A 13,859-nucleotide genomic window follows, 5' to 3' on the forward strand; every position below is an offset into this window, starting at 1 on the left:
CATCCAGCAGCAGCCCCGTCATTGCCCGTATGGCTGGGTGCAGACAATCCCATACGGGCACCGTCTGGATGCTGCTCTGAGCACCACGTTGAGCTGGAGCTTGGCTTTAGAGATGCCCTGCTGCCTTGCTGCGCTTCCCCTCAGTTCAACCTGGTGGCTCCTGGAGATGTTTGGCTGGCCACTGCCTTGGCCATCTTGGCAGCCCACAGAGGGACTGACTGCGTTTCTGTGTCCCTTTTCCCTGCTGGTGGGGACAGGACAGGCACACGACCCGGCGCTCTTTGGTCACGCAGCAACAAGCGGGACTGCTGGGACCGAGCTTTGTTCCTTCGAGGCTCTGACAAACACTCACTGCCATCAAGCTGAAGAGCAATTTACTGAGTGCTGAAGCCACTGAATACGGTGTTATTTCTGTGCTAGCATAAAGCAGTGGGATAACAAGGGCATTTCACACCTGCACGCCTTCTAAATAGGAGCAGTATAGGACTGACTAGCATTTTGGCTGCTCTTATAATAATCAACACATCAACTCTTACAGAGACTTCCTGATAGGGTGTTTCCATCCTTCATTATATATATATATATGATAAAATATGTTGTTGCCATTACACCTTGCTAGGCTGCCTATCAATGTGATGTCTGTTTTAAAGACACGTAAAAAAAATAAAGTGTAATTTTACTTGTCAATCTTCCCCCGCAGAGAAGGAGACCTTTCTGGATCCCTTTGTGCTGAGGGACCTTCTGCCGGCATCGCTGGGGAGTTACTACCGCTACGCGGGTTCCCTGACGACTCCTCCGTGCAGCGAGATCGTGGAGTGGATTGTTTTTCGGAAGCCTGTTCCCATTTCTTACCATCAGGTGTGTTTAGTTTGTCCATGAAATCTCTTGATTTGCTCTCTTTCAGACAGTGTTTTCAAAACCCAATGTTTCAATTTTGAGAACAAAAAAGTTTCTGTTGACAAAAAAGGAAGTGTTGGTGATTTTTTTTTCTTCAGTAATATTGTTTCTGAGCAAGAGCCATCAGTCTTAAGAAGACAGTACAACATGAAACCTAGTTTCCTTTCAATGATTTATTTGGTATTGTTTTTGTTAAGATTAAATTAAGCTGTGGTGTAAATATTTACATGGAGTTCCCTTTTATTCTTTTTAATTGAAACTTTCTTTTCAAAGTAAAGTGAGTGATTTCAGTTCTGCTCAGATTTAGTAATTTGAACTAATTACATTAGAAAAGATGTGTTTCCATTAATTCTCCATGGTTAACTGTTTTTGTAACACAGTAAAGCTGCCATTATGTGCTTAGAGAGCTGGTACACAAATCTTTAAAATTAGCACATAGCAGCTTTTAATGCAAATAGATGCAATGTCTGGGATTTGTCTGGAGAAGAATGTTCCCAATAAAGTAATGGATAAATGCAGTCAAATGTTTACCAGTTAAGAGTATTTTTGACATTTTAAGATTGTCATCTTTAGAAAACCATCCTGCTGAAATTAGTCTTTCCTTTATTCATCTGTCTTGAGTTACCCAAGCAAAGTTCTTAAATACATTAACTCTGTAAACTCTAAGGGAGTAGTTCACAGGGTGGTCGTGACTGACAGATGTTGGTTCTCAAGGATTTCAAAAGGGCGGAAGGCAATTGCTGTGTCCCCACTCCAGGCTTGTTTTCACTTTTTCTGGATCCCATTGCTTCTCCTGTGGAACCCTTTCATGTTTTTTTTTGAAGTGCCTTGTTCAAACGCTCAGGTCTCAGCACTTTCAGCTGGGCTCCCCTGAGGCTCGGGGACATGGCAGGATGCATGTGTCGAGCCACCTGTGCTGGTATTACTTCACCTTTTTCACAAAAGCGCGATGTTATTACCCGTGTTCAGCTGGTGGCCAGCAGGAACTCTTTTGCTAGATGCTCTCTCCAGAGCACTCTCTAGCAGTGCTGCTGAACATCAGTGTTCACGCAGGCGACGATTCTGGCTGAAGCGTGGGACTTTTTGCACATGGTCGCAGTTGAATCGGACCCTTTGTTTTTTTCAGGCTGTTTCTCTGATTGTCAAGATCATTTTGAATTCTGTCCTTGCCTGCAGGATACTTGCAAGCCCTTGTAGCTTTTCACTACATCAATAACTTTACTGTTTACTCCTGGGTGACTGTGAGGCCTGACCCACACTCAGTTTTATACCCTGCATACCACCCTGTATACACATCGAGTGGGTCATGGACTTTTTTCTTCTTTTTCTGTTTTAACAAATGCAAATGAACTGCTAAATACCAATTATGGCTATCACTATTGTGGTATAAAGGTACTTTATCCTGGCAGAGCGTCTTTCCTGTGCTGTAGAGCGGTAACTGTGCCAAGCCAAGCCTTTAAAATTTGGCATTGTGCTGCTTTATGAATGTGTGTGTGGTTGAAGAGCTGGGTATTCTGTATGTAGACAGACTTTCATTGATACTACAACACATGTGGAATAAATAATAGTATTCTTCCCCTTGGCAGTTCTAGATGGGTGTATTTTAAGAGCCTGCCACCCTGCCATTGCTATGATTATTATTTGTTCCTCTAACAGAAACAGTGCAGTATAATCCATTGCCACAGTTTAACCTTCTTTATCACAAACCCCATGAAGCAGTCTGTAATCCCAGAGGAGGAAAGTGATATTGTTTAAGCTTTGTTGCTGTTCCAATTAAATCCTTGCTTTTGTGCAAAATACCTTGCTGTAAAAAGGACAGTACTGAAGTGGTCCATTTGTGGAGGCTTCTCTGTTTTATTCTCAGTGCTCCATCATCATCATCTCTCCCGATAATTAGACAACAAAACAGGACAAGCCGTGTCACCCTGCAGATGCATTGTCAAGCTAAGTGCGTTCAATGACCCAAAGCATGGCATTATCTCTCATAATGCATACCTCAGAGTATCTCATTGTGCTTATAACAGTTTTAGTATTTTTAATTGCCATTTATATATCCAGTCCTTAGAAAACTGGGCGCATCAGGCTTTAATGGTTTGTAATTACATGACTTGGAATTTTAGATCAGGTTTCTCTCTGTCTACAACAGTCTTAAAACAGCTTTTCATTTGTTCTTCTGAACAGGAGCTCTTGTACTCCTTGAAGAGCATGAACGTAGCTCCTTGACTGTGACTCTTCTTTTTTTTCCTGCCAGCTATAGATCAATTAATTTCTCATTTGTGGTAGATAATATTTTTATAGTAAAAATGAAGTCAAAATGACTTATATATCCTTCAACACATAAAAAGGGGAAGGTTAAAAATCATATTTGAATTGGCAATTGTTAAAATGCAATTATCCCTCCCCAAGGTAGCACAGCAGAAGAAAATATTTTAAAAGTTCTCACTGAAAGTTTAAAAATTCAATTAATGTCATGGAAGTGTAAGCTTAGAGACTTGACTTGATAAGGAGCAGTTGGTACCCAGTTCATGGAGTAACTTTAAGGCCTGTTAGTTGGCTTCATCAAAACTGGTTCTAGAGCATGAAGGGAAAAAGGTAGGTAAATATTTACAGAGTTGCGGTCAGTGCCTACATGGAATGTCATGGGAAAGCATAGGGCTTAGCAGGATCATCTGGTTTCTTTGTTAAGAAAAAAGTATAAGATGATAGTCCCTTTACCCACTTTTTTTTTTAGCCTATCTATCATTGCTTCTGACTGCCTTATGCTAATTAGGAAATAGTTTTCAAGATTTTTCAAGATCTTTCTCTGAAGAATCAGAGAGAAGATTACAGCTGAGAACCAGAGAATGGGGCATTCATCTAAGATGCAGAAAAAGTCTAATCCAAATCCCACCATCAGTGCACACAAGGCTGGAAGCAGCACCTGGGTACCCTGCCTGTGATGGGAACCAGTCACCAGCTGTCAGCCCTCCCTGCTGGTCGCCTCCCCTCGCTCTGCATCAGCTTCCTGCTTGTACAGTAAGGGTAGGGAGGGGGGAGGCTGCTACTGAAAACGTACAAGCCTGAGTTGTGCTGTTACCTTGGAAGTGATTGCCTGTTATGAGACCCAGTTCCCTCGTCTTTGTGTTTGAGCACAGATCTGCCAAACTCAGGATCTGCGCTGCGAGGTCCGTCCCTTCTCCCTCCTGTTGTCCATGTGCTGCTCACAGTGATAATGTTCCCATACATTTCCCCATTAGCCAGCCCAGCACACCTCCCCGCTCCAGGGAGACTGACTTTTGAAATGAGAAGTGTAGAAATTGACTCTCTCGTGCCTTGGGGGTTGGAGAAGTTTTACCAATTTCAACCCAGTAACGAGAATCGTCAAGCCCAGCAGAACAGGCAAGCTGGATGGCAGCAGCAGCAGAAGGGAGTTTCTGTTTACTGGTTTGAAGGGAAATTAAATATCGATAGCGAGTGTCTCTTGGTTCAGGAGAGGATGCTTAGCTGCTCCATTGCAGCTTCCTTTGATTATTGTTATCAGCACTATCAACTGAGGCTACAATGATAATTTTTCCCAGTTGCAAGTTTCAGGACTCGCATTCATTTCCATAGCTTTTAGAGCAGATGCACTTAATGAAAAGTATGTAGCTTTCAGAGTGACCTATTAAACTATGAGTGTTGTGTAAGTCCCTTTTTAAAGTCATGGGCCATTCTGTATTCCCCAAATCCATACTATCAATATTATGTAATTGCTGTAAACAATATCAGCAGTGAGTCCTTCTTTGCTCTGTCTTCTTCAACCTTTCCAGCAGCGACATAACTGATTCTAGTTCTTGACCTGGACGATAACAAGCTATTTGTAAATGCTATGCTGACCTTGATAGCTGTGAGAACAACATTAGCTGAAAATACTTTCACCTTAGTTTGCTAGAAATTTCCTTCTAGGAAATGCTGAGATACAAACTAATGGAAAAGTTTTCCAATTACAGTTCTTTCTCACAGGTTAATACATTTTATTAAAAATAGCTCAGATCCGAACACAACTGAGGAAACATATTCCCAGAGGAATATGTGCTCACTGTGACCATTTTGTGTTATTTTTTTCTCACCCCGTAGTTAGGTGTCAGAGGGAGCAGTGGCTGGTAGGGAGGTCAGGGTGCTTGGAGCAGGGAGCCCTCAGATTGTGCTGCTCTGCTACTGACCTGCTCCTGGGCAAGTCAGCTCTGGGGTTTGGGTGCCGGTTCCATAAAACTGGGACAACCGCAGTGACATTTGTGCAACAGTGCTGCAAGAGCTGGCCATGGAGCTCACTCAGCCTGGCAGCTAGGCATCATGATTCAGAGCTAAGGTAACGTCACCCTCTCCTGGAGAGGGCTCTTGGGGTGGAAACATTTTTTGGCATGATACTACGAAATAAAATGGTGCCAGCAATGAGGAGGGTTTGGCGTGGCTGTCACACATGAAATCCGTCCAGACGGAGGGTCTAAAGGGCAAACATTTCCTTGCCCATGACAGACAACAGTGAGTTGCTCGAAGGTCTTCTCTTCTGCTGGGCAGGATAAGCCCTGTGCTGAGATAAGACGGTTGGCAGTGATTTCAGTGGGCAGCCCGACTTCCCGCATGGTTTATCAGTCTTGGCATCAACACTTCCTGCTATTTTACTTTCTTATCAGCCACCCGGATTTCACCACATTGTTTTCTAATTAATGTCCTTTCTCTTCCCTGCCATGATGACTGTGGTCAGCTGGAGGCTTTCTACTCCATATTCACCACTGAGCAACAAGACCATGTCAAGTCCGTGGAGTACCTGAGGAATAACTTCCGACCACAGCAAAGCCTGAACAACAGGAAGGTGTCTAAGTCCGCTGTGAAGGATGCTTGGAGCCAAGATATGACAGACATCTTGGAAAATCCACTCGGCACAGAAGCTTCCAAAGGTAGATTATGCTTATGAATTTTGCACTTGACTAATGAGAGATTTTTTTGTCTGCTTTCTCATTAAGTCGTGCTGAGGATAGCTGCGAGCTGGCAAAGAAATAGTGCGGTGTATGCAGGTATGCTTTGTTGGTATCTGTTAATAAATTAACCAATCCTGTGTGTGCCTACAGTTACCTGTCAAACTCACTGTCGTGAGGTACCATGGTGATAAAGCCCCAGAATCTGCAAGTCCCAAACTGCTGATGTCCCTGTTTCTGCCAACTGGCTGTAGGACCTTAGAGATGCCTGACAAATAGGAAATGCTAACGAAAAGGGTCAGCAGTAAAATTTTGGCCCCGTTAGCAGTGACTCATTGGGTGTTTGAATGGAAATAGGGTATCCAGATGTGGTCATGGTTTTCATTTTTTACAAGTAACAGGAGTTCTGAAGAACTGCCGACCTTTTAATTAAAAGTTTGTCTCAATCTTTTGGTAATGGTGACTGGGAAAAAAACCCTCTTCCTTATAGACAGGTGATTTTATAATGTCTTGCTGAAGTGTTTCATGTGCCTTTTTGTAGAGCAGCTGGTGCTCGCTTCTGTCAGACACTGGATAATGAGCTGGATGGAGGGGGGTGGGAGGGAGGCTGCAGTTGTTGCGTTGGCACAGACAGCCCTGGCTAGAGGAGCACATCAAAAATTCTGAGAGAAATGTGTACTGGTTAAAATAAGACTAGAAATAAATATCATTTACTACCTTTATTTGCCTTTATTTTATTGACTGGTGTTATTTATAGGTAGGAGGAATGACATGTAGTTCCCAGTCTTCAGTCTTGAAAAGTGCTTGGTGCTTAACCAGTCCTGAGTAAAGGTAAAAGAAGAGGAGGCAGTTTGCCAGAAGGAAACAACTAAGCAGATTTACAATCTGCCCTTGCGTACCTGGCATTTTCACCTGGCCAGGCACATAGAGCGTAGTTTGAGATGTGAATCATGAAAACAGCTGCGTTCAGCAGCCTCACCCTCCCACGAGAGTGCTGAAAGAGTGTATTTCTCAGGGCTCATTATTCTGTGAGCGTGCTTACTTTTATATATATAATATACACGTACACAAACCTCGTGTACATTAAAGGCAGCCTTGGGACAGAAAATTTACATCAGAAGTGAGAAGGAGATCTTGGGAATGAAGAGACCCTGCTATGCTCTGATGCTCTGGTCTACAGTTTTCAATCAGTGTTTTAACAGCAACACGTGTCAATATTTATTTCTTCAGTTATATCCTGTGTACTTGTTACCTACCCAGAACAGTGATGAAAGTTAATAGGTTACGTTATGTTAAAAGTGACAAAACTCTCTAGTTATTATTTTGAGTGCAGCCAAGGTACCCTCTGGTACACGTGGTATAATCAAGGTTTTACTGTTTTGGCCACATGCCGCTGAATATTCCTCACTTCACTGGAAGGTTTTTAAGATTATAAAAATGTTCTGGGTGATTTTCACCCCACAGTAAAGATCTCAAACCCACAATTAAGGGCATTACAAACACTAAGTTCTGTAGATAATGGGCTGATCTTGAGCTTGGAAAGGTTGATATTGAAGGGGCACTGGAAATAACTGGAAAGATTCTCACTAACTTTGCTCCTTATGGACTCTTAAGACCCAGATTCAGGCAAGTACACATGGTTTAGTTAACATGATGTGAGCCAACCCACTGGATCAAGAGAGCTTCATAAACACTAGTCCACGTTTGGATAGCTTCGAACCTGGGTGTTTAACATCTTACACGCTTGTGGACGGGTTTCCACAGAAAGTTCTCTCTGGGTCCTCTCCCAACATGTCCAGGTACTGTAATGCTCTGTGCTCATGCGCGCCTGTGAGTTTGAGCTTGCAACGTGCTCATCAGTGACTTTTAGGTAGGGGCCGTGTGTATCCCCTCTTCCAGTGATGTGACAGCGTTCAGCGTGCCATCTAATGGCAGGGACGATGCTGAAGTCAGTGATTTTTTTTTTTTCCCCTCGAGCTTTTGCTATAGGAGGCTAATGGCTGGGCAGCCAGTCTTTTTGTACCAGCTCTGTCAACCTGTCACTTTTTGGGTTGTGTGCACACCAGGGGACACTGAAAATAGGTGCATTTTTTTCACGAACTTAAAAATAAATAGGTTGCTGCAGTGTTACTAACACAAAATGGATTGTAGCGTATCCTCCAAAGGTTACAGGGATCAGTTATAGCTGTTCTAGAGGTATAACAACGTGGATGTTTCTGGCCCCTTCTTTGACAAAGGTGAACAGTGATGATGTGCCTGGTCTACTGCACATTCTGAACTACTGACATATAAATAAAATGAGTTGAAGTCATAATACTTGAGTGAAAGCAAAACCTATTGTTTATTCAGCTAGTAAATACAGTACCTCTTTATATAGTGTCATTCATGCAAACGTACTGAGAAGCTGGATGCACAGAGTGCCTCTCAGCCAGACAGTCTAGCATACAAATATAAGAGCGTAGGGTTAGCATAACAAATTTATTTTATGCAGATTCTTCTGCACACCTCATGGTTGCGTCTCAGTGCTTTCTTTCCATGGCATTAAGCAATGTGACCAATGGCTGTCACATGTTGGCTCCTGTACGCTCTCCCTGTGCTTCAATCTGTGTGTTGTGGAAGAAGGCAAGGTCATGAAAACGTCTTTTACTTGCTGCAAGGTGGTGTGGTTTGTGATGGTCTTCAGCTCTGGAGGGGAAGTTTGGATTTGTTTGTCGGTGTGAATTTTTGCAATTTGTTTCTTCTGTCACACACTATTAAGTCTGTGGGCAGTATTGCTAATCTAGAAAACGGCGTAGTGTTTGTTATGTAAGCCTTCCTTAGTTTGGAGGAAAATGTGCCCAGAACAATTTGCATAATGTTCAGCATAATTTTCAGAATTCCCCGGTGAATGGCGAGTTTCAGCTCAGCACAAAGCGATGCAGCTCTGCGGCTGTCCATTGAGAAGCGTGGTATCTGAACGTTTTGGCAGCAAACGGGAACGGCTTTTCTCCGAGCTATCAAAGCTATCTCAGGTCACAGAACCGTGACCAGTGGCATAACCTGTAGATACACTGGAGGAAAACTATTTCTCACTTTATGCAAGTCCTCGGAGTATTTCCTTAGAAAAGCCCTGTAAGTGGTAGCATTTGGTAAATAAAATGTCTTCTGGGAAAAGTTGTTTTAAGTCAACCAAAAACTGTCAGTGAATTTCGATCCTGTTTGTTAGCCAATGTGAATGTTATGTCTTTTCTTTTGTGGTTACTCTCCTCTGTTTCCTTTTTTTTTTTTTTTTTTTAATTTTAAAGAGGCAATAAGGGGAAGTGGCAGTGTTTACAATAACCAGAATACAAGATGGGGAAAATGTTTTAGTTGATTTTAAATGCTGTAGAGGACTTATTTTTCACTTGAGGGTGGAAACTCCAGTTTTCCTTTTGTGTTAGTACTTAGCAAGAAGAGTTTTCTTTGGTTCCTTTATCTCATTCCTTCCTCCTATTGGCAAAAGCCAATTTAAAACAGTTCTCTTGAGGACTGCTGGTATGCCTGGACTAAAAGCATATGTGTAAGACCTTTGCTGAATCAGAGCCTAGGAACTGTTCTTAATTCTGAAGTTGACCCTGGAGCTGTTTCAAGGAACCATACGGATCACCTTTAAATATATTATTTCTGAAATGTACCTTTCAGGATGTGCACAGTTCAGCTATATAACAGTAGCAGTTGGTGGATCGATAATAAACCACCATGCAACAATGTCTTTTAAGAAGGTTAAACTTTTAGAGCTTCAAGACATACCGTGGACCATGCTGTTAAATAATGCAGATCATCAGGCCTGTAAAATTTAACAGGAGGACTCACCGGTGTTACAGTGCCATTTTATATAAAGTTTTGCCAATTTGTGGGTTCTCTGTACTTCTCCGTACAGACTTATTAAACCAGGAGTGTGTATGTAAAATACTCGCCAATACTGCGAGTAACAGGCAGTGGCAGTGTTGGGGTTTTTGCACATGACCTTCTCTGTTAAAATTGTCTCCTTTCTTACCTGGCCTGTCTTCTGTGGCTTAGGACTGTGTTGCTCTGTCCTGTCACGTATTGTGTTCCTGGCTTTTCACAGGCAGCGTTCAAGCAGCTCTGCTAGAGTTATTGCTAATTAGTTATCAGTTTAATAGTGTACATCGCTCTTAGGAGACACATAAACAGAATTCTTACATAAAAGTCTATCCAGTTCAAGGACCTGACTCTGCATGTTCTTTACTACTTTCATATGTTGTCCCGTCAAGGAGAGAGATATTTACAAAACATTACCTGCTTCGGTGAGAGTGTAGGCATGGGAGCTCAGGAAGAAAAGGTGTTTCATTTCCTTGCTTCAGGATGTACTCCAAGTGCAACAATATTTGCCCATTTTATTTTGCTCCTGATTAGGATTATCAAATGTTTCTTTATGTTTTTTTAACTCTGAAAGAAAAAACCTTTAACCTTTCTGCCTCATTAAACGTGCTGCAAGCCTCACAACACTTAAACAAGCATCCCATGTGAGGGGCTCTTGACATCAGAGTTTTCTTTCACAGATGCCTGATTACTTCCCCAAAGGTGTCTGATTACTCTTTGCTGGAGTCTCAAATGATGCCGTTTCCCATCAGTGGGAATTCGCCTTAGAGTACCATCTTTAATTATGATCCTAGACGAAGTTAAATAATAAGCAGTCATAAATTCACTCTAGTAAAACTTCGAACTCTAACCGAACAGCTGGGACATTTCTCTAGTAGTGTACAGGTGATCCTTTTCCTTTTTCCTCTTTGTCAAGCCATAGTGATACACAGTTTGGAGGTCATTGTAACTTAGTGCCACTAAAACTACCCAAAAGGTACTTGGATTTTCCTTCCCGCATGGCTCCAGCTAGCAACCTGCACTCAAAGGTAGAGCACCGCTCAAGCAAAGCACTTTAGTTCACATTCACTACTTCACAGCACCTGACAACAGGAAAGAAAGCTAGGCTTTCTGCAAAGAAGGTGTTGTCTTTTCTGCATGGCATAGCATGGCGTGGCACGGCATCGCTGTGCTGGAGTGCGTCGCCGCTGCGGCGTTGTCTGAAGTTTTGCTGGAGATTCAGCGCGGTGCAGTGACAACGTCACTCTGAGGCAGATAGTTCAGAGCACTGACAGCAGTTTTTCTCAATGAGAATAAGTTGTTTGCCTCAATTAGAGCCTTTGTTATTACTCCCAGTAATTTGTTTTCCTTTCTAAATGCCCATGTTTTATGAGAACTCTCTCAAAACAACTTCACGGTCTCTTCATGCCCTTAGGTTCTCTCTGGGAGGCCAAAAAGGGGGGTAAGGCAGACAAATTCTGCTCTTACAGAATGCCATGCATATATTTTATGCAGACTTAAATGACCCCAAAATGTTGTATAGCAATAAGTGTAATCTCCTACCTGAAGCAGCATCTAAATTTACAACATTGTAAACATAAATTTAAAATTGCACATTATTGACATCTTAATTTGGAATTGCTAAAGCAAAATGATACTCTTTATTTTCCTTAAATATCTTAGGGAAAAAATGAATGAGAACCTTTTTAGTTAATTTATGATATATTTACCACTTGATTGTTCTCATGCTTTGGAAGAATCTGTTTTACAGGTTGATTTCCTCATAGAGTAACAACTACTTCCCCGTTTCCTTGGATGACCGGACTTTTCCTCCTTTCCTTTCTGATTTCATGTTGTTATGAAGATTGTCCTTTTCCGATTCCATTCCCCTTTCATGGGCTGTGTACTTTAATCAGGTCAGTGCCCTACTACTGTGTGCTGGTGCAGATGAATCCATGTATCATTATTAGGATTTCAGCTGGCGCAGCAGGCTGACTCGGTGCAAAAGGTTGCACTTGAGGGTGGTAACGCCGTGCTGCTAATTGCTTGCCCTGCATCTTCTCTGCACTGTGGACTTGCCCAGCTGCCACTACGCCTCAGTGCTCCTAGTAAATGTACTCCCTTACTGCTGTGATAGTCTCTTCTGACATGAACCTTGGGTACCTGCTGTAATCTCTTCAGGCAGAAATCAGTCTGCTCCTTGGGTATTTCTCATCCTTTCCACCTCAGATTTGCTTTCCTTGGACACGCAGTTGTCTTGGAGCACAGTGTGCAAAAGCAGGAGAGAACAGGCTTCTTCCAAAGGCTCTTGCATTAGTCAGGTAGAAGACAAAGCATTACAGCAAAAGGCCTGACCCATTTTAAAAGGGAGTCAGGTACAAAAAGGTGAGGTGCATGTACTTGACCTCATGTCTCCCCTCGCAGCGGCTCTGTTCTGCAGGCTTCTCTTTTCACCTGTCGTAACCTTGGTGAGGTTGTCATGTGAGCACGGCGTGTGTCCACACCTGAATGTAGTGGGCAGCGTGCCAGTAGGTTTATTAATAAACAGTAATTCTTGCACTTGTTTAGATATTATGAAAGGCCCGAACCAAAAGAGCAAGAGGAATTTGGTGTGAAAGCTGAAACGTGGTTTGGGTTTGTAGCTGCCACTAAAGCTAGCAGAGCTGAGTACTTGTAAGGGAGCTTGATGATTTATTCCACTTAAACCCTCCAGGGAATTCATTTCTGCGCTGCCTACCTACTGGTCTAGCTGTATGGCCCACAGAAGTACTGATTTTAATTTCAGTGTTGACTGTACTTTGTACCATGAATGCCTGCAGCAAATCCCTAGCATAGGAAAAAGCCTCCAAAATCTGCAAAAGGGAAGCCACTTTCCCACCCTGATTTTGGACATCCCTGAGGCACATACCAGGACGCTCTGCCTGCCCTGTTGGTTTGTCCCTCCTATGCCTCGTGGTGCAAGCCACCCTCACCCAGACACGGCAGTTTGGCAAACGCAGCAGAGACGCGTCCTTCCAGCAGGAATTCCCTCTTGCTCCCCACACCGATGAGCACGTGCCTCTGAACGTGATCACACGTGGTGTATCAGGTGCACTGTACGGATAAGGAGGCGGGTGTACACTTTAAACACAGGGCACCCTCTGTGTGTGCAGGCATGTGTAATATAAACACAAAGCTTGCAGGGCAGATCCTCGGCAGGCATCAGCTTAGCCCAGCATGGAGCAAGGTTGATCTGCGCCTGCTGAGGATTCAGGCCGTAGCTGTAGAAGTGGTGGTTGTGAAACCTATGAAATATTTGGGCTCAACCACAACGTAGTAAAACACATAGCCCATGCCTTTCAGTAAAACAGGGTCCGTCGCTGTGATGCCATGGAAACTCAAATGCTACAAAGAAAGCCATACAGGAAGGAATCAAATGCACTCCGAACGCTGGCTGTACATTCACCTCAGGAAACGGGCAGGCAGCAGAGGGGCAAAGCCCGCCTGCCCAGAGCCCCTGTGTCAGAAGTGCCCCCCACGCTGGTTAGCTCGGGAGGTTGCTTCATGGTGCTCATAAAACAAGTGCGGGGTCTGTCAATGTCCCTTACACCTTAAGAAACAACCTTGTTTGAAGCACAGTGAAAGGTAAGAGCAGGGAAGATAAATAGTCTGTCTCCTAGCTACATTCTGTCTGTGGATTGAAGTAGATCAACACAAATATTTGCGTGTACAGCATGCTCTGGAGCCTGCAAATGCCTGCTGGCAAAGTACAGGCAAAGGTAAAGGAAAAATACATGCTTCTCTTTAAAGCAATTATCCTTATATACTAATAATGTCATTTATAAGCACTGTGAGAAGTTAACAGCATACAGGAAAGCAAAGCAAAGAAATGCAAACGTTTAGTAAAAGGAGAAGGGCAAAAATGTTGTAAGTATGCCTCTCAGCACTTCTCTATGTATTAGAGCATGTGTTGTCTCTGCATATGATCCTCGTAGTCTATTTGTTATCCTTTGGGAACACAGCCCTCGCTGAACTCCAAGATTGAATCAGACAGCCAAAAGAATGCTGTTGTTTGTCACGGGTCGCATTCTCTTCTCAGGCATTTCCACCGTGCCACACCAAAGCAAGGTAGCTGAAGCTGGCACTGCATCACCTCCATTACCACAATGCTGTTGGCATGGCACTTAAAGCAAGTGTGAGTTTTCTCAT

At 43.1% G+C, this 13,859-nt stretch overlaps 1 protein-coding gene across 4 annotated transcripts in view; it reads left to right on the forward strand.

The window, feature by feature from the left end:
* Positions 1–13,859, forward strand: part of PTPRG (protein tyrosine phosphatase receptor type G) — a 407,047-nt gene that overhangs the window by 300,539 nt on the left and 92,649 nt on the right. For all 4 annotated transcript variants that reach the window (XM_083795084.1, XM_083795085.1, XM_083795086.1 and 1 more), the window contains 2 exons: positions 701–858; positions 5,621–5,813. In XM_083795084.1, the coding sequence (XP_083651210.1) occupies positions 701–858; positions 5,621–5,813 (351 nt within the window). The remainder of the gene's footprint in view (positions 1–700; positions 859–5,620; positions 5,814–13,859) is intronic.

The sequence above is a fragment of the Anser anser genome, assembly GCF_964211835.1.
Source record: "Anser anser genome assembly, chromosome: 12".
In the NCBI taxonomy this organism is placed as follows: Eukaryota; Metazoa; Chordata; class Aves; order Anseriformes; family Anatidae; genus Anser; species Anser anser.